The sequence below is a fragment of the Pelodiscus sinensis genome, chromosome 3, assembly GCF_049634645.1.
Source record: "Pelodiscus sinensis isolate JC-2024 chromosome 3, ASM4963464v1, whole genome shotgun sequence".
In the NCBI taxonomy this organism is placed as follows: domain Eukaryota; kingdom Metazoa; phylum Chordata; order Testudines; family Trionychidae; genus Pelodiscus; species Pelodiscus sinensis.
This window is the reverse complement of record NC_134713.1, coordinates 79722389-79744191: the sequence shown is the minus strand read 5'-3', so window position 1 is coordinate 79744191 and position 21803 is coordinate 79722389. Positions and strand designations below refer to the sequence as shown.

General features: G+C 41.7%; 1 protein-coding gene across 4 annotated transcripts in view; it reads left to right on the top strand.

The window, feature by feature from the left end:
- TRAF3IP2 (TRAF3 interacting protein 2) overlaps positions 1-21803 on the top strand; it is a 55006-nt gene that overhangs the window by 13070 nt on the left and 20133 nt on the right. For 3 of the 4 annotated variants that reach the window (XM_075923983.1, XM_006123213.4, XM_075923984.1), the window contains 6 exons: positions 2036-2122; positions 2361-3134; positions 10783-10972; positions 14312-14505; positions 16260-16348; positions 18426-18494. In XM_075923983.1, coding sequence (XP_075780098.1) covers positions 2107-2122; positions 2361-3134; positions 10783-10972; positions 14312-14505; positions 16260-16348; positions 18426-18494 — 1332 coding nt within the window. In that variant the 5' untranslated portion in view covers positions 2036-2106. Of the gene's footprint in view, positions 1-2035; positions 2123-2360; positions 3135-10782; positions 10973-14311; positions 14506-16259; positions 16349-18425; positions 18495-20714; positions 21770-21803 lie in introns of those variants that run through there. The other variant, XM_006123214.4, reaches the window with a different exon arrangement.

The window sequence follows — 21803 nt, the reverse complement described above, 5'->3', positions numbered from 1 at the left end:
GCAGTTATACATAGGAGAAATCCTTTCTTTAGATGTACAGGCCAGGAGTTGTGAAGAATAATTTTGTCTGACCACACGTCTCCTTTTCAGAGAATCACAACCTGAAACTTCACTGTGCCATAGCTGGTTTGGCTGTGTAGCAGATGTGCCACTTCACTGACTCTAAGCTGCTTCAGAATCACAGCTACCGAGTACTAGTAGGGTTTGGACCATGTTATATACTAGTATTACACATTGGCAACAAAGCACCCAAGAATCCGGCCTAAAATCTCCATTATGTGGGCTTCCTCCTGGCTATGCCTTGTGAAGATTTTTGTGATTTTTATTACATTGTTTTCTACAGCCTTACTAAGCTAATATACTCTCTGAAATGGTTGGTTTTGAACATGTGAAAGTTAAGAGCTGAAATCTACCAGAACATGTACATTCCTTTCCCAGTGATTTTCCTCTGAGGAAAGTCAAATTGGATATGCTTCAGTCTATATATTGTATTATTTCCTTTGTTACTGCAAAAGAACAAGACTTGTGGGGACATTTTAGAGCAGATGAACTGGAACTAGTGATTGCTTTTCTCCAGTTTGACAAAGAATTTCACTATAAAAGGTATGAGGCTTTTGTGTCTTCAAATTAACGCCTCACATTTTTGGAGAAAGAGCTGCTAAGAAAGAATGGAGTTAAGACATTTCTCAATCAAACACAGACTATGATATTCTCTGTGACCTTGCTTGACTGATTTGAATTCTTTGTTCATTGGAACATACTTTGTATGTGTAACTTTCTATGTAAGGGACTTGTTACTGAATATATAACTGAAGTAAATTTCTTCTTTGTTTACTGGAAACTCTTTAATACTTTATGCCAACGATTATTAAGGCCTTTAAGCAAAATTCTGTTGTTGGTGATGTTGCCATTTGCTTTGCCATGAGTTTTTGTCCCATTCATCTTTACTGATTGTCCTAGTTTGGGTTCTGTCTTCTTCTAATAGGACAGAAATATGACTCTAAAGGGGGTGGTGCATATCACCCATGCCTCTTCACCCTATCCATTGGAAGTGATGAGAGTGTCAGAACAGTATAGAAAATTAGCCTTTTATAAGAGGTTGACTTATGTTGCTTCATTTGACTTCTTATTTACATTATAATTTCAAAGAAAGCCCCCTGAGACCCACTGTGAAATATTCAAGGCCAATTGAGAATGGTCACATTCTCCAGGAATCTATACCCTTTTACAGATAACTTTAGGGTAAGGGTAAAAAGAGGTTTTTTATAGTTGTGCAAAGGGAGAGGAAGGTCTCATTCTCAAAAGTTGGTATAGCAATAGTACATGTTTTGGATTTGGCTGCTACTGTAATAGTGGATGACAATGCTATATTGCAAACATTAAGAGAATAATTTGGCTGAAACAGTTTTATTGACAACACCAATGAAGAAGCTGATGACTTAACATCCCTAATGAATCCTGGAAGGACATCTGAAATTCCATGTGGCCTATACCATTCAATCTAGGTCATTACATCATCAGAAAAAAGGATCCAGAAGAAAACCAAAAATTTCAAAATGTCTGTAAACTCCCAGCAACCTCAATTAACAATATCCATGTAATAACAAAATGGATGAACTGCTCTGGACGAAATAAGAACCAGTAATTGGAGATTGGCTTTAGTCATTAAGTTTGGCACAGGAATCAAAGTTCCTTCATTTGGCTGAGAAAGGGAGAGTAGATCCACAGCAGCAGGGTGGAGCCTCATTATCAGGTCAGGATCCAAAACTTGCTGTTGGTTCCCTCTCTGGAATCAATTGAACCAAATTCCCAGATCAGAATACACTGAACTTTATGTCTGGAAATAACACAGAGTCCTTTCAGACTCAACAGGGACACAAAGTACCAGAAATACCCTTAAATTTCTGTTTTCTGCAATGTAATCCCCAAAACTCTAATCAGTACCCCTATTAAATCTCTGATACAAAGTTATTTCTGCATTTTTAACTATCTGAAATGGCAATGGTTCAATAGGAATAATTTGTTTGTTTTCCAGTTGGTTGGAAAATCCTGACGCCACATTCCGAAACTTGATTCATATTTCCACAGTCTTCACAAAAACTTGAAATGGCCTCCATTGAAGGTTAGTCCAAGGTTACTTCTCGGTGCATTTGTTTCTTTATCAAAAGCCATCCAAGCAGACTTGTATTCCTGATGTTGATCTGTCTTTAAAAGCTCAGCAATGTGCTGTCATATTCTGTCTTTAATGTTTCACTCTGTGTTCTCAAATTATAACACTGAAGATATGTTTGTCTTTATAGTGACTGCTGGGATTTAACTATGAGCTGGTAGTTTTATATTTTTTGGTCTTCCTTTTTCAGGAACTGTGATGAGTCGAAGCATACCAGTTGAAGTTGATGAATCTGCATTCTGGTCCCCATTTCCAGAACATTCACTAGAAGAGGCTTTGAAACCTTCTGTTGAAAATGAAGAGAACTTGGCACCGTTAGGACCATATCCAACTCAAAATTCCTTGTCTGATCAGTCACATTTCTATAAATCATCAGAACATACAAACTATCACCAGCCTGAACCACACAACGTAGCAATGGAGGATTGTGAGAGCAGTCTTTCAGTAAGACATCAGGATTCTGGAAAAGATGTTCCTTTCTGTACCTCTGCTGTGGCTGGAATGCTCCTTCCTGAGTCTCATCTTTTAGCTACAGAGAAAACAAATAAGCTATTGAGATCTCAGCTTTCAACTGATTCTCCAGACACTGGACACAACTCTAGCAAATCAAATACACGTTTTTCTGATGTTTCCCAGGATTCCCTGGATGACAGAAGCCAAGAGGATTTACAGCCACATCAGCCATCAAATAACAGAGCACCATTTGACCTTCCGACTGCAGACACTGGATATGATTCTCAGCCTGGGGATTTCATGGGTATCAGGCAGTTAGAACCTCCATTACCACTTACATCTGTGATTAATCCTCAGGACCTTCCAGAACCATTAATATCCGGAGAGTTTCTCAGAACTGAACCTCAGCAATATCCTGTGTGTCAACAAATGCTGCACCCTAATGTTTCTCCACAAGCTCAATGGAACCTCAGATACCATTGCCCAGTTGATCCACATCACCAAAATCCATGTAAGTTAATGAAATTGTCCAGCATTTAATATGCTTTTCTCACCCGCTTAGCTCCAAACTATATTTTAATAAGTTGTATTTCTACTGTACACCCTTCCTAAGATGCATTTATCGTTTTCTATTACCAACCCTTTTATCTTCCTAAATGTTAGCACGATGTCAGTGAATTTGCTAAGGCAGAGCCTTCCGTTCAAATAAATCAGTTCTAGGATTCAAAGTTCACTCATCAGAAAAGAACTATTTCACAGAAGCTATTATTTCCTAGTCATGTATTTTGTATTCCGACTTCCTTGCTGCTGTTTTCTGCTCTCGTCATTTCCATCTTCCTTGCATCAATTAAGTTTTCTAGAGAAGAAGAGCTAAATTCATGATAGCCACTTGCTTCTTCTCTCCCTTCCTCCTCTACATACACAGGTTGTCTGCAGCTATATACTAACAGAATGGGTGCAGTTTGTTTTGTGACAAAGGGGAGGATCCCCACAGAGAAATTAAAGCATTTCAACCATATCCAATGGGGGAAAAAAATCAAATACCTGAAATGGATTTGATCGGGACCAAAAAACTGGAACTGGAGTCCTCCCTGTTACATGCACAGTGCAGCATAAATCACCTCCTGACAGCTTTCTACATTTCAAATGATTATTGGGCAATCACAGCCCACAATAAGGCTTTGCACTTAATGCATTCTATTATGTATTTTCTAGACAATAACAATATAGTCTATTGTGTTCACAGGCTGTAATCTAGCCCTGGGCACCTGCTATCGGCCATTCATGAAAGAACAGTAAAACTGCTTTGGATGTCAAAGAAATCCTCTCAGCAAAGCTATTCACCCAAAGACAGTTACTTTACATGTTTATTATATGATACACTTGATGTTAGAAACCATGGATAGATGATAACACAGTGTTTGTGATAAGTAATGTTTCTTCTTGAGTTGTGGTCCATATATGTATTCCACGCGTGGGATACACATGTGCACAAGTCTAGAATTTTTTTTCAGGCCCTGGCCATTGGCCCACACATGCGCCGTAGATCTCCTCATGCTCTAAACAAAGGTCATAAAAGATGGTGTAGGCTGACACCTCTCTAGGTCTGTCTTATTGTATTGTGACTTACATTGGATGCTTTGGTGTCCTTGGTTCCTTTTTTTACAGTATGGCTACGTCTACACTGGCCCCTTTTTCGGAAGGGGCATGCTAATTTTGAAAGTGAGAATAGGGAAATCCGCGGGGGATTTAAATATCCCCTGCGGATTGAAATAAACATGTCCGCCGCTTTTTTTCCAGCTTGGGGAAAAGCCGGGAAAAAAGCATCTAGACTGGCCCGATCCTCCGGAATAGGACTTTATTCCGGAGGATCGGGCCAGTCTAGACGCTTTTTTTTCCAGCTTTTCCCCAAGCCGGAAAAAAAGCGGCGGACATGTTTATTTCAATCCGCGGGGGATATTTAAATCCCCCGCGGATTTCCCTATTCTCACTTTCAAAATTAGCATGCCCCTTCCGAAAAAGGGGCCAGTGTAGACATAGCCTATCAGAGCTATAAAATGTTCCATATAGTTGAAGTAGTTTTTATAAATTAGTACTTGTTGTAATTCTAATAGTATCATCAACATAGTGTAGTTAAATAGTGTTTTTTCCCACTTTCTTCCCCACTCTCCCAAACTTCTTCCACCCAGGAAGTCCGGGATTATGTCTTGGGTCCTGGAATTCACATACTGTGTTTCCTGCCCTTGCTCTTTTTCAACATGTGACAAACATTACCATTGCCTCTACTGCCTTGGGGGAGGCTCATATTTCTGCCAAGTGCAGCATCTGCTGCTCTTTCCCCCCAGAACTTCTGAGAGTCATGGTCTGAGACTCAAAGAACATTTTCACAAAGAAGGTAACGAAGCCCCAATCAGACCCACTTCCATACAGCACCCTTCTGAACATGAGCACAGGAAGAAAGGCTCAAGTCTGTTCAGACTAAAGAGATGGGCTCAAGGGAAAGCAAAGGGAACTCCCATAGACATAAACATAAGTGAACTTCATCTAAAACTCTCACACGCACAACAGATCCCTACCCACAGCATGGAGAGCATGTACATGCTAAGGACTTAGGCCTGAGTAAATCTTTTCATGAGGAGGATGCGGCATACAGAGGTATGGATCCAACAGTTCCACTGTCTGTTTAGATGGTGGAGGGTCAGGATTAAGAGCTCCCGGTGCTTCCCTCTGTTTCTAAGAGCTGATGCAGTACTGGTAACAATATGGCCCTGAAAGGAGCAACCACCCTGGCAACAAGAGTGGCTCCAGTTCCAATAGGTAGGGTTGCCAGGTGTCCGGTTTTGATCTGGACAGTCCAGTATCTGAGCTTTCTGTTCGGGAAACAAATTGAGAAAATATAAATGTCCGGTATTTTCTAACTAAGATGTAATGTAGATTGTGATGTAATGTCAAGTGTGTCCAGTATTTTTGTTGAAATCATCTGGCAACTCTACCAACAGCTCCAATGTACTCTCCTCCTATCCCAGGGAAATCAGGGTATGTCTACACTACCCCGCTAGTTCGAACTAGCAGGGTAATGTAGGCATACCGCACTTGCAAATGAAGCCCGGGATTTGAATTTCCCGGGCTTCATTTGCATAAGCCGGCCGGCGCCATTTTTAAATGCCGGCTTGTTCGAACCTCGTGCCGCGCGGCTACGCGCGGCACGGGCTAGATAGTTCGAACTAGCAAGCCATTCCGCACTATCTGTACGCCTCGTTCCACGTACTTGCTAGTTCGAACTATCCGGCGCGGCACGGGGTTCGAACAAGCCGGCATTTAAAAATGGCGCCGGCCGGCTTATGCAAATGAAGCCCGGGAAATTCAAATCCCGGGCTTCATTTGCAAGTGCGGTATGCCTACATTACCCTGCTAGTTCGAACTAGCGGGGTAGTGTAGACATACCCTCAGATATTTACATCTCCCCAGAAAACTTTTCTCCTTATTTGCATCCACCTTTCTATTGGGCCCATCTCCTTTCTGGAACACCAGAGGAACATCATCCTGATGAGTCAGAGTTGTTCTCCCATCCCATCTTGAGGCACAAGCATGAGTACTGTCAGTTCCACTGGAGATAAGCGATCCAGCTTTCTCTTCTAATAATTCTGAGGCCCTGAAGGAGTCTCTGCTGCATCGGACAGAGGTAGCACAAGACAGTAATACTAGAAGACTGGAGTTCTGACTTCCAATTAGATATGATTGACCAATAGACAGGTGGTATCCATGGGGTCATCCTCTGCCAGTTGATCCATCCTACCTGTCAGTGTTGGAGACAGCATAAGTCCTGCCCTAAACACCAAGAATCAGTGCTGGAGTCCTATTTGCCATTGGCAAAACACCCATGAATGATCCTCTGAGAATATTCAAAAGGGGAAGATGAGCCAGATCCACTGACTCCCATAGTTCTGGGAGCAATCTTGTCATCTTCACCAGAGTCTCCAGAGAATATTAAACAATACCACAAACTCATGCACAGGGTAGCTGCAGAGCTACAGATTCAGTTTGAGAAAATCCAGGAGCCTCAGCTCAATTTACCAGACATTCTGCAGCTAGTTAAGAATGTGGCCATTCTGGACCCAATATAGATAGTTTGGCACACTCCTGCTTCTTGTGCTCCCACCCCTAAGGGAGGCGAGGAGTATTACCTTGTTCTATCCAAAGGGGGGTAGGTTTTGTCCTCTCACCCACCACTTCACTTTTTGGTGGTACTGGTGAAAATATCTATAGTCCATTTTACCTGCCCTCTGTGCCCTTTACTGTGGACTGTTTTACCTGAGGTAAGAAGGGAAAACTGGAGCGGCATCAGCCCACACCACCTTTGGTGCCCTCAGTTCAGATCATAAGGAAAGCGATGGCACATGTACAGGCTAAAGGACACCACTTGCCAAATAGAGTCTGGATGAAGGTGCATGGGTGATCCACATGTGTGAAATATACAGATAGAGACCGCACTCTTTGAAGAAACACTAGTTATAGGTATCATTTATTATAGCATCATGGACAGCCAAATGAAAGAGGTGAGACTGTGTTGTCTTAAAATCCCTCACATAGCAGTGCCTCTCCCGCTAGAGCTTGCTACAAGAAATATTCCAAAAAACATGTCTACTTTCATTTTGCATTCCCCTAGGCTTTTCCAAACCACAGCTAGCAGGGCAGTGAGGTGGTGGGGCAAACCCACTATAGTTCAAAAAATATAGAATGCTGCCAACTCTCATAATTTTGTCAGAATTCTTACAGTAGATGATTTTCTTCATGGCTGAAAAGAAAAGTTTGAAAACATAATTCCATTGTATTTTAAAGGCTCCAATCACAGAAGACAAACAAAAAGATCACATAATTTGTCTAAAATGTCAGTTTTTAATCTCATGATTTTTGGGGCCTTTGTTTTTTTCACATCTGGAACTGGCAATACTTTAAATGGCAGTTTTTATAACCATGTGTTTTGTTTCTGTTAACAATGGAAGGATGTTACCTTGAGGGTATTATATTGAGAGGCAATAAGAGTAACCCTTCTTTAACTGTTGAAAAATAGAAACTATTTAAGTTTGTGACACTGAAGTAGTGACTCTAAATAGTGTGTAATTCTAAACAAACTATATAATAAAAAGAGAACTAATGTAGAGAATATCAAGCACTGTTAATAATAAACACACAAATTAATTGTAACAAAAGACAGAACTATGTAGCACTTTAAAGACTAACAAGATGGTTTATTAGGTGATGAGCTTTCGTGGGCCAGACCCACTTCCTCAGATCAATATGTGGAAGAAAATCGGCACAACCATATATACCAAAGTGATACAATTAAAAAAAAAAAGTGAATGCATGTGAAATTGACAAAACAAATTTTAGAACAGTGTGGGGGTGAGGGGGGAAGGTAAGTTTCTGTGAGGTAATGACATTAGGGGTGATAATTGGGGAAGCTATCTTTTGTAATGGGTGAGATAATTAGAGTCTTTGTTTAAACCCATACATAAAGTGTCAAATTTAAGCATGAATGACAATTCTGAAGCTTCTCGTTGAAGTCTGGAGTTAAAGTCTCTTTGAAGCAATATGCATGTTTTAAGGTCATTAAGTGAATGATCAATCTGGTTGAAATGGCAGGCAACAGCTTTCTCTCTGTGAGAGAGTCTTATGTCTGTTTTGTGTGCATTGATTCTTTGGCGAAGTGTCTGAGACGTTTGTCCAATGTACATAGCAGACGGACACAAGTGATTTTTTTTTTATTGTATCACTTTGGTATATATGGTTGTGCTGATTTTCTTCCACATCTTGATCTGAGGAAATGGGTCTGGCCCACAAAAGCTCATCACCTAATAAACCATCTTGTTAGTCTTTAAAGTGCTACATAGTTCTGTCTTTTGTTTCAGCTACACCAGACTATCACGGCTGCATCTCTATCACTATTCTACAAATTAATTGTGGATTTTAATCTTATATTCATAAATAAATCTGCCACAGCACTCCAAATATGATTCAAACAAGGGTCCAACTGAGTCAACTTGAGCCAATATTATCTACTAGCATAGTAGTATCCATCCCAAACACTTGAAAATCACGAATTTGGATTAAAAATCACAAGATTTTAAAATGGTAAATACTGGGATCTTTTTATTTGCTTCTGGTGATTGAGCCCTTTGAATCACATTTATAAGTTTTTCTCTGTTAGCACAATGGCTAGAAACTTGAGTTCCTTAAAGGAAAACTGAGATTATCCCTTAGAATACGTCTCCATGATATCAGGATTTAAAAAAAACACCAAATATCCCAAGACTCATGATAAAATAGCAAGAGTTGGCAACATGTCTAGCACTTCACTCCTGTCCCATGTGCTTCTACATAATTTAAGCTTTCATTCTGTAAAACAATAAGTTTCCAGTCCTGATGATTACCTCGTGACTGGGTACTGATGCAGTGTCATTTTCGGGAGTCCACAAAGAGAGACTGCAGCAGCAGACTGAGTTTCCCCTGCCCACGATGCAAGGTGCTTCAGTTGCTTTCTATTTCTGCTTACGCCTAAATTATTCTCTTTCTCTATCAGATCAGCCATAAAACACGTGAAGCTCTGGTGATGAGTTGGGTGAAGGCATATGGCTGCCAGTGCTACCACTAGGCCAGGGAACCATTCCTGGCAACGAACCTGATGTGGGATCCTGAAGGGAAAGTCTCTCCCCCTGGCTGTAGGCCTGTTGCAGCTCATTAGAAGCTATTTCCTGTTTATCAGCAATAATACCTCTCTTCAAATGTACAGCATCACTTCTGTTACCCCACTCCAGTTAGGTTTGTAGTGCTCTCTGCCCAGCTATGTTTGACTTTTAAAGGGGAAAGACTATGGAATGACTTACACAGCAGGACAGTGTCCTAGCTTTGCCTTTTCTGTCAGCTGCCTGGGTGTTGATTTGCAAGGCCCTGCTTTCCTGCTTATGTCATTCAGTTCATGCTCAGAAAGTGAACAAAATGTTTGGACACCAAAATACAATGGAAGTTAAACCTAAAATCTTAATCTTACTTTTTATGAGTAGCTGGGATCTCAGTTGTGTGTTTCATCCAATACCTGCTCTCCTGTCTCCTGTAACTATCCCCAGCACGTTATGTCATTTCTGAAAAATGAAACAGGGAGTGGCTGTGTAGATCACCTCCAAATAAGGTTGAATAACTGCTCTTTCTAAGGAGAGACCTTCATCTTTGCACCCACTCTTGTGCTCTGCTGCACCTGTAGTGTGGTAATAGGCAATAATTATGCAGATGTGTATGGAATTAACTTACTGTCCTCTTTCCAATCGCCCTCTTCGGGGTGCCCACAAAAATGTGACAACAATTAGGCTGTGTTCTCAATGCCCAGTGACCTATCACACTGACACATTTTGTTTTCTTGTGCTCCTCCTTATGCCTGTGTCCACCCATTTTGCCTTTTGTCTTAAATTGTAAGCTCTTTTGGGTACGGGCCATCATTTTGTTTTGTTTTCATACAGCACTTCACACAGTGGGCTGCTGGTAAAAAACTAAGGCTTCTAGATGCTATGGTAATACAAATAATAACTACTACTGGTAAAATGATTTGCACATCAAAAAAACAAGAGCGTTTTTGCAAAGAAGTTATTTTAGCAAGGACTGACTTCATACCTTCTAGGAGGCTGTAAGAAGTTACTGTTAGACAGACAGCAAATTCATTCCAAATGAAATAACAAAATGAAAGTTAATTTTTCTCTTCTCTTTTATAGTAACTTCAGTCTGTTTAGCTTTAGCGTTGCAAACTGATTTGTTCCAGGGTTTTTCTTCTGCTTTCATGAGACTGTTGAGATGAGTCATTTTCTCAGGTGATAGCCAAAAAATAGTCAGGCATGTTAAATATGGATGAAGACCAGCTCTCACTATTTAACTTCCAATCTTCCCAAAATTCCAGCCCACTGTTGAAAGCTGAGCCACATTGTTTGTTCGAGCATGGAACTTTGTTCTGTAAAGCTATTCTTACACCTGCTACCGATGGTTCTATATAACTTACAAGCTGCTAGAGATTTCTTAGAATCAAAGCAGGTTGTGTTTGAAATATGAAAACTTCCATTTAGTCAAATCAAAAGTAGATTGATGAGACCCTTGTGCTTATTTTTTTAATTTCTTAGATGGTAGGAATCCTTACCAACACTTCGTACATCCCTCCAGACGACCGCCTCCTGTTCCTGGGCCTTGCATAAGAGTCATCCATCCCCCCCAGCAAGTCAACCCTTACTATTCAAATCCTCATGCTCCTAAATGCAATGGAGAAAGAGTTCCACAAAGAGAATGCTCCCCTCCAGTTCACCCACGATTTCCGTAAGTATGCCTGGAGAATTGGGACACAAACTTTAGAAATTCTAGAGAAGAATACAGACTTTCAGTGTGGTACCAGAACTTCAAAGCTGCTTATTTTAAATACTGTTCCTGTGTCTGCTTCACTCTGAAGTGTGCACATTAACAAGTGTACATTCTTGGAGGCTAAAAAGGAGTTGGAAATATCTTAGTTGAAACTTTAGAACTATTCCTCTCTCCCTACCCTGTATATGAACAAAGGTCACATTCTTTACATTCTTTAGCCTTCAAGTTTATGATATGTCAGGCCAATCAGCTTGGAATTCCTCAGTGATTGGCAACAAATAAGTTCATCCTTATCTCTTCTCTAGCTCAGAGGAAAAGAGAGAAAATCTTATTTAATTCTAAATTAACACTTCCAGCATTTTCATGGATTTCTCATGACATAATAAAACATAGCATGTCTAGCACTTTTCATCTGAGGATCTCCTAGAATTTTGCAAACATTCATTTGTTAGGCTTCGCATTGCTCCTGTTATTAGTGTTGTTATTATTATACTACTGCTTCTACTATAGCTCCTAAAGGCCATACTCATGGACCAAGGACTCTATCATGCTACGTAATTTGCATTATGTATTATCCTCGCTGGAGGTTAAAGTAAGCCGGTGCGCTTTGGTTCGTAGCTCCAGCAAGAGCTAGCTGAGCTGCGGCAAAAGCCAGCAGGGAGCTATTTAAAGAGCTGTTAGGGACCAAGTTGTGATAGGACAGTACCTGTAAGAAATTTAAGTTCCTTTCACTCTGATCCTCACTTACGAGATAGGAAATATGAGGTTTGATTTATTTTTTTTTAAACTGGAGAACCTAAAGTTACCTTCAGTGTGAGCTGCAGGCACTGAGTACCTTTGGAAATCAGGCCACCTGAGTGCTGAAATATGGATTCAAGTGAGTTAACTTTAGGCATTTGTTTTTGGAAATATGCAGCTATGTGGCTTGGGCTGTGGCAAGAAACTGAACCAGCAACAGAACTTCTGGCTGTTGGCTACATAGCATTCCCTGCCTCAAGAGAATTAAGAGCAATAATGATCAAAGTGAGATGCAGCTGCAAATTAAGTTTGCATTAAAGTGTTTCAATTTGTCAGCAGAAAGAATGGTGACTATCGAGTGTCTTTGAGAGAGTTTCAGTCAAATTTCAAAAATGGATGATAACTTGTGGCATTTATTAGTCAATGTGAAGTTCTGGAAAGTTTATAAGCAGCTGTGGAAAACAGACGTTGTTTGATTGATTTTTTTTTTCTGGATTATGTCTCATTTTCCTTTGTTCCCTTTTTGCAATAAATCTAAAACATCTTTTGGCCACATTGCTGCTCCTTCACACTGATTCCTACAATCCACATTATAGAATCATAGGATTAGAAGAGACCTCAGGAGGTCATTGAGCGCAGCCCCCTGCTAAAAGAAGCAGCACTCTCAATTTATACTTATCCCAAATTATATATTGATAATGATTGACTATAGACTCTTATAACTTTTTACTCATAATAGAAAATGGATGCCAAAGTAAATCCAACTAGTTTTTATTTGACAACAAAAAATATGTTGTAGCCAGAATGTGGATAAGGGGGGAAAGTGAGAGAAAGTGCGAGAAAGTGGGCCATAAATCCCAGCCATGAACACAGTTGGGGAAGAGCTACTGAAAATTCTCTTCCTACCCCTCTTTTTGTTTTAAATAAGTAGTTAGAAACATTATACAGGGTCATTGCAGGCCCAGAACCCAAATCTCTAACGTGGTAAACCTCAATTTTAGCCACTATAATTGGTCAGACACACAAAAAATGTTTCTTACAACATTTGTTTTTTTCATCCAAAACCAAAATATTTCAGTTTGGAAATGCTGCTGTGCTTCCTCACTTCGCACTCTGATTCTTCTTTTCAAGCCAGCATCTCTGGTCAGATGCTGAGTCTCTAAGGTCTGAAAGTTTTCACATATCACTTTGTAGATCAGGGGTGGGCAATAATTTTTGGTGGGAGGAGCCACTCCAAGATTTTGGAAAGTGGTCATGGGCCACACTTCTTTGTGATGAGGGTGCAGGGTCTAGGTTGGAGATTGGGTGCAGAAGGGCGCACACGGTAAGGGACTGGGGTGCAGGAGACAGTGTGAGGTCTGCGATGGTGTTTGGGTGGAGGAGGGGGTTGTGACCTTGATTGGGATTGGGGTGTAGGGTCAGGGAGGGAGTGTGCGTGCAGGAGAGGATTCTGGCCTGAGGGAGGGTGTAGGAGGGGGACATGGTCTGGGAGGGAGCTGTCACCTGAGGAAGGGGGTGCAGAGGGTTTGGACGGTGACCTGGGGGAGGGAGCTGGGATGCAGGAGGGGTTGGGGTGCCAGAGGCAGGCACTGGCTGGGAGGATTTTACCTAAGTGTCTCCTGGCCAGCAGGCTTCAACACCCCTAAGGCAGGCTGGGCTCCCTGCCTGATGCAGCCCCATCTTGAAACTGCAGGCTGCTCCCTCCACGTGGCGTTCAGCTCCGGTAGGAGAAGAGGCTTGCGCTATCCCAGGCTCTCAGGCCAATCTCTCAGCCCCGATTGGCTGGCTGTTTCCAGACAATAGGATCTGAGAGATTGGCTGAGGTCAGTTCTTATTGGCCGGGTGTTTCTGGCCAATCAGAGCTGAGGATTGGACTGGGGGCTGGGAGATCACATGAAATCTCCCCTCCCTGCAGAGCAGAGAGATGCAGGGACTGTGTTTTAAACTGCGGCAGCTGTGTGTGCCTGAGGATCCCGGCAGGGGTGGTCTGCAAGCCAGATACAGTGGCTCGGTAGTCTATATCTGCCCCCCTCCCCGGGCCATATTTTGCCTAGCCCTGTTCTAGATAGAGACTATAATGTACTATGTAGATGCCACTCTGATGGTCAAATATCCACATGTATAGAAGTGTATGCACAGACCTGCACCATTTGGAAAGTTTACCCTTCTCATCCAAAAATTCTTTTTTGGTTCCTTAATTTATAAATTAGCTTCTTTCAAGTATGAAAGGATCCAGCCTTTCTCTTGCATTCATCTGCTGTGGTCAGTGCTTCCTTTGCAATAAACTACATCAGCATGGTAGACTTCCAGCCAAGAAGTATCAATGGAAACACATATCAAAAGAGACCCAAACAGATCGGTGGGAAAACTGAGCCAATAGTGACTCTTCAAAATCTCTCTTCAATTCAGATTTTCAGTCTTATGTTCTTATTTGGTAAATATTTGATAAACCATATCCATTTGGTATTGAAGCAAACCATTTGCTTGTCTTTTGAAGAACTCAAATTTTATGTTTTCAGTGTGTATGTGTATAAGAAATCACAATTTTTTTCCTTCTAGAAACCAGTTATGCAACCAGCTACCCAAGGGAGGGCTGCCGCACACAGCATGTGCTCAAAATGACTCTTCTCAGTGTACTTCTGACTTTGGAGCTCAGGTTAACAATTTTCTACCCCCAGCTGCTATCCCAAGACCTCTTAGTAACCTGGCAGCCAGAGGAACTCTGAGAACAAGCAATTTGCCAGAAGAGTTACGTAAGTTGTTAGTAATTTTCTTCTGTCACGTTTTATTATTTCAAAAGCTGCCTATGATCATCAGCCTGTCAGCTTTACATGCTTAGCATCAAAAAATGTAAACAACATAAGAACACAAAGACAACAAAGAAACAAAACACTTAACATGAACTAGACCTTTTGCACTACACATCATCAGGTCCTGAATGTGTTTGGTGTGACAAATTATTCCCTTGGAACTGAAAACAAATTACCATAATTCTAATTAATTACTTGCCATTATGTTTTTTTAGAAAATAAATACTCTTCGGATTGTTTTCATGGGCCAGCTGATTTCTTGATAAAATAGAAGTCCCTGTGAGGCAGGAAGCATTACAGTTCATAACAATGAAATAACAGCAATCAAGGCCCAGAGACTTGTCTGTAGTGATGGTTGAATCAGTTAAGGAAAAGATGGGAACTGCCTCCTCCTTCAGAATTTTCACCAACTTAGTACAGCTGGCCCCCAACTTATGGCCACCTTGACTTACGATCATCCGCACTTACGAGAAAAGCGGTCGCAAATGCGGGCTCCGAGTTATGAATGCAACCCGCACTTATGAACAGCGTGGTCACAATGTAACTCAATGGGTTCCGAGTTACGGCCAAGCATTTGGTCCGTAACACGTTCATAACTCGGGGACCAGCTGTATTTATATAGTGCTATTATCCATGTTTTACAGATGGGGCACTAAGGCCTTAGACTGGCTGGCTTGAGCATGGTCATCTCTAATAAGTAGGGTACTCCATTTTGGTCAATTTTACAGTCATGTGATTTTAAAAATGGTAAATGATTTTGAAATGTCATGGTGTTATAATTGCAGAAGCATGACCCAAATAGGAGTTGTGTGGGGTAACAAGGTTATTGTGGTAGTGCTGTCTTCAGAGCTAGGCAGCTAGAGAGCAGTGGCTGTTGGCTGGCAGTCCCACTCTGAAGGCAGAGTCACCACTAGCAGCAGCGCAGAAGAAAGGATGGCATGGTATGGTTTTGCCACCCTGCTTTCTGTGTTGCTGCTTGCAGAGCTGGGCCCTCAGTCAACAGCCACCACTCTCCAGCAACCCAACTCTGAAGGCAGCAGTGCAGAACTAAGAGTGACATGGCATGCCAATATCTTACTTCTACAGTGCTGCTGGTGGGATGCTGCCTTCAGAATGGAGTGTCTGGCCAACAGCTGCTGTTCTCCAGATAACCTCCCTCTCTGAACTCAGTGCAGAAGTAAAGGTGGTAGGGTTGCCAGATGGTTTCAGAAAAAATACCGAAAAAACACCACGCCAGGAAAGTTTGTTGAGCAAAATAAAAAAGACACAGAGTTGTTAAGCAAAAACAAACAAACAAAAACACAATACACTGTGGCCCCTTTAAAAACTGCATGGTGAGGCTTTTTGGCCCTAACAAAAAGTTATAACAGCCATTACATCATTGTGTCTGAGGACTGAATTAGATTATCAATCTCACCCTTAGATAGGCAAGAGCTCAGATAGTAATTACAGCTTTGATGCAGGAATTACTGGGTGAAATCCTATAGCCAGTGGTCAGATTAGAGTATCATAATGGTCTCGTTTGGTCTCAAAATCTATTACTCTAATATTTTTAACTGGTCACAGAGGTCAAATGTACTTGGCACAGCCCCCTCACACTGACTTCACAACTGAGCCAGTAAAGTTATAAAATTGTCTCCTTTCCTTGGAAGAATCTGTTTTGACTTATCATTTATTTATATGAATGTCTCTCTTAGGTAAAGTCTTTATAACCTATTCTATGGACACAGCTATGGAGGTCATGAAATTTGTGAACTTCCTGGTTGTAAATGGATTTCAAACTGCGGTGAGTGTTCCTTTTGGCAAGCATGGTTTTCAGAGAAAAGAGAAAGAGATTATTTGATTTTTAAATAGAGAGGTGTATGTTTCTCTGTGTATCACTAAATGTAAATTTAGGGAATGGCAAATGGGGAATGAGCTTTAGTTGAAAAGTCTAAACTAGATTATCCACATTTTCATTTGTTGACTTTTGTAAAGTGAACGTCATGCTTCTGCTAGTCTTTGACACATTTATTGACAACTTGGTATAGAACGGACATCCATATGAGCTTTCACAGGCTGCTTGATTAGAATTGGTCAACTCTGGTAAGGAAAAATCAGTTTGGTTTTCATAGAATCATTGGGAAAAGACCTTAAGAGGTCATGGACTCCAATCCCTTGCAGGACCAGTCCCAACTAAGTCATCCTAGCCAAGGTGAGGTTTACAAAATCTTTTGAAAAAGCCTGCCCTAGACCGCGATTTTACTTTCGAAATGGTGCTTTTTCGAAAGAGTGCAATGACGCAATTATGCAAATGAAGTGCAGGATATTTAAATCCCTGCTTCATTTGTAATTTTGATGTGTCTAATTTACATCCCTCTGTCAAAAGAGGAATGTAGTCTAGACACAGTGCTAGAAACAAGTCTTGACTCATTTTTTCTTATTTCAGGAGCATAAGCTTTCTGATTTTCCCACCTCCCCTCATTGACCCCTATTCAGGAAAGTACTTAAGCACATGGTTAACTTTAGGCTTCATAAGACTTAATGGAAGATAAGCATGTACTTATTTGCTTTGTTGAATCAAAGCTTTTCTCCAGAGGCTCAAGCGATCCTTGTTTATGAGAGTTTGATTCTAAATGTGACCATTCCGTACAAAGCCTGTTGATATCACCTCTGGAGACATAGTAACAAATTGAGAAAAAAGGCATCAAAGCAGGTACCCAAATATTTTCTCTCTTACTATTTTTAAAGAAGAGAAAAACAGAGTCTTGGGAGACAACCACATGGCTTGTCTACCAAAACCGTTGGAAATGTTAAAATGTACTTCAGTAGCCAACTTCATAGACTGTCAATTTATGGAGTTTACAAACCTGGCAGAGAGCTGATTGAGGCTGATCATATTCATTACTACAAAGCCTCCTCCCACTCAGCACTCTTTATAGCCTGGATTGGAACTTCTAATAGCAAGACCCTGGCTAATTTTTGGATGAAAAATCAGGGCAGTGTGGAGCCAAGATCAGATACTTTGCAGGAAGGAAGTTGTGGATCTTTACTAATAAATAGTTTTGGACATAAATTCATGTGTCCTTTTGCAGTGATAGGATGTGTCTAGACTTCAGGGTTTTATTCGAAAAAAAAAGTGCCTTTTTTCAAAAAAACTTCACTTGTGTCTAGACTACAGCTGCGTTGTTTTGAAATTAAATCGAAAGAATGTGGCTTTTTTTCTGATGGTGGTACTTCTCATTTCATGAGGAAAAATGCCTTTTTTGAAAGTGTTCTTTTGAAAAAAGGCATTCTTGAATGCAAACAGGGCTTTTTCGAAACAGAGCATCCAGACTGCCTGGGTGCTCTCTTTCAAAAAAAACGGCTCACTTTTTCGAAAGAAGAAGTTGCAGTCTAGATGCTCTCTTTAGAAAGAGGCTTGTAGTCTAGATGTACCCATAGGGAAATAATGACACAGTTTGTTTTGTTTTGGGTTTTGGATGCGAGAATGTTTTGTGTGTTTGATTTTGAAGGGTTGGGAGAAGGGCTGTAAATAGAAGATTCAGAAGCCACAGGAGTGGAGGAACAGAGAAGGCACTTCGGGAATGTTCTCAGACATATAATTAAAACTTTCAATACTTTTAGATAGTGTCATCAATTTTGTGTGAAGCTTCATTCTGGGGCAATGATTTTGTTATGTAAATGCTAATTTATCTTTTAGCTAGGAACAGTGAACACTTTAGACTCTGACTCTTTCAGGGCAGTATTTGACTTGAAAATTTGTTTGGTAAACTTTTTTACAAATATTGCAGGAAACTCTCCTGTCCCTCAAACATTTTCACAACCCTCCGGGCCTACCGAGGGTAGGGAAGGAATAATCTCAAACTCTTCATCTCTTACAGATTGATATATTTGAAGACACAGTACGAGGCATTGATATCATTAAATGGATGGAACGCTACCTAGGTGATGTATGTAACAACATTCTGATATTGCCTAGATATTTTCCCACAGAGATGACACAAGGAAAATTTTTAAGATTAATACTAGTAGTGAGGGACCAGAACCAAAATGTGAGGTGCAAGTATAACACAGACAGGCAGAATTGAACCTGGGACCTTTGGAACTTAGAACATGAGCCTGTACCATGGGGGTGGGGCACTCCAAGATTTTGGAAAGTGGTCAAGGCATTGTTAGGGCCACTCCATCCCCTTGTGATATTCTAAAAAAAATATGGATTCTTTTTATTTGTTGTTTGGTTTCTGAGCCTCTGGAATTTACATGTTAAGCTTTTCTACATTACCTCAAGGACAAAAACCTTAACATTGTTTTTAAAAAGCTGAGATTCTCACATAAATCACAGGACTTCAGAAGGTGGGGCTTCAGGAAACCACCAAATATTGAAAAACTTAATAAAAACTCAGAAGTTGGTAAAACATGGTCTAGTGATAGCAGCAGGAGGGACAAAGGGATGACCTTCTATATTGCTTGGTTCTTAATTCTCCCAGGAGTCAGTTAAGTGCTTCTAAAGAACATACAAGGAACAAGATTTTTCACTCAGTCCTATTAGCTAGCACTGGGAGTAAGGCAAGCCACTCAGGCAAGTGTGTATTACTGATCAGGTTCTGAAGAGAAGGGAAGGTAAAACAACTGCAGAAACAGCTATAAATTAGCGCTGTCAGGACATTCTCAATGTGATTTTTCAAACACAGCACCGATCTGAATCCTTAGAGATCAGACATGAACTTAATGTACATTTCATTTGTTCCAGACTTCAACTGTAGGTACAGAGTACTATTGTGGGTACAATATACCATCAAGGATCTTCCCTTCAAGGGAAAACAGGTGTTAGGTGATGCCATATAGGAGTCCCTTCATTCTCTTAAAGCATGGGTGGGCAATAATTTTTGGGGCCACTCCAAGATTTTGGAAAGTGGTCGAGGGCTGCACTCTTCCATGATATTAATGGAGATGCGGGGTCTGGGATGGAGGTTGGGTGCAGAAGAGAGCTTGAGGTAAGGGACTGGGGTGCAGGAGGGTGACTGGAGTCTGGGAGGGAGTTTGGATGAAGCAGGCGATTGTGATCTAGGGCAGGAGACTGGAGTGCAGGGATTTGGGGTGTGATGTAGGGTAGGAGGGTATTGTGACCTGGGGCAGGAGATTGGGGTGCCAGATGTAGGGTTGCCAGGTCTCCAGTTTTGAACTGGACAGTCCAGTATTTGAGCTTTCTGTTCAAGAAACAAAATTGAGAAAATATAAATGTCCGGTATTTTCTAAATAAGATGTAAAGTAGATTGTGATGTAATGTCAAGTGTGTCCGGTATTTTTGTTGAAACCATCTGACAATCCTAGCCAGATCTGGAAGGTGGTATGGGTATAAGAGGGGGATAGAGGGTTTAAGTATGTTGAGTGGGGGGGGCAGAGAGTTGGGGCAGGAAAAGGCTGGGATGCCAGAAGCAGGCTGTGGCCAAGAGACTTACTTGCCAGCTGCCAAACTAGCCTGCTTGCCTGCAGAGCTTAAAATGTTTCCCGGCCAGCCAGCCTACCTGCCTTGCCATGTGCTTCATGAATAACTGAACCCACGAGAGGGGGTGTGATTTTTCTTAGCTGCCTGTTATTCTAACCAGCAGCTCCCATTGGCTGGGGTCTGCCGGAAATCGGCCAATAGGAATGTGGTGGGTGTGGGGCAGCTCCTAAAACTTCTCCCCTCCCCTCTAGTTTTAAAACAGAAATAGAGCCCTGCAGCCGCACTTCTGCATGGCACTCAGGGCTGCAGGGCTGTTGGGGAGCCTGCCTGGGGATCCTCGCTGCCTCCCCGGTCACATATGGAGCTTGGTGGGACGGATTCGGCCCGTGGGCCATATTTTGCCCAGGCCTGCTGTATCACATGTGCTAAAAGCAGCTGGCGCTCAGCTAATGCTGTAGAACAGACTCATTACTCTCTCTGCATGTGGCCTCAGTGCCACTGGATGGGACTGTATGTCACACCCAGAAGATGTGTGGGTTACATACACACCTACACTGAACATACAGCTATGAGAATGAGTTTGTCTTCATTAAACAGTGGAGTGAACATGAGTAAATTTGTTTATCTTTTCTCCATTCTCCTTGCCCACAATACCCTCTACCAAGTTTTCCATCCATCTCTGCCTCTCCCCACATCACAAGTTTTCTCATTATCTATCCCCGAGGTCTGGTATTACATTCTACCTCTCCACAAGGCTGATTGATTTGATCTCTTATCTACCTACCTGCTGCCAGCGGGCCAACCCTCCTCCCCCAAGATCCTTTCCAACTTTCCTGCTCCAGGCTCTCAATAGGCACTCCCTGCCTATGCTCTTGTTGTCCCCAACCAGGGAGGAATTTGGTGCAGTATTGCTTCGACAGAAGAATGTGAAATATGATGCAGCGTGTTTGAACAATAGGTCCACTTCACAGATAGCTAACTCGATATTTGCATGAAGTTTTTTTTTTTTGTCCTGATTTGCTTTTATCTACCTTTAGGTAACATTAAATCTCCCATAGCCTATGATTTATTTTCCATTGATAGACTAAACATAGATCAATGACTTAATTTAGGATTTGTGGTTTAAAAGACAAAAAAATGATTGTAGCCTCAGCCTGCTCTAGACTAAAACAAGTCAAAGAGGCATGTTATGAAACATAAAACCAAGATCTCGATCCCTTGTGCTTGTTAAACATCCCAAAGCTCTTTCTCTAAAAGCTGGGGTGTCAATCGTGGCATCTCAGCCAAATTCCTATTCTGGCAGTTAAGTTCTGCCTGAAGTTTCAGTTGGACATGTTGTTCCTCACATCCTTTCCTAAGCGTGGTGACAGCAATTCCTGTGCTTCATCCCAATGGCAGTTGCGTTTCAGTGGTGAATGTAGTGATCCTGTTCCCCACATACAGCTAGAGTATTACTGTGCATGTAAAGCACTTTGTGCATCTGAGGCATTTTGTGGATAAATGTGCTATATAAATGTAAGTTAGAAATACAATCGGGAGTGGTCCGAGGCCGGCTGTGGCAGCTGGCGCCCCAGGCAGAAGGCGCGATTGGTGCCCCCGCCTGCACGGCCGTCAATGACCGTGATGTAATCATCAGGCACCCAGACGCCCCATGACATCATCATCAGGCACCCCGGGCTGGTGGCACCCTAGGCGATCGCCAAGTCTGCCTAAGCTCACGGGCCGCCCCTGAACACAATATTATCCTAAAAAAGCGGCGAGGAGTCCTGTGGCACCTTATAGACTAACTGCAGTGTAGGAGCATACGCTTTCG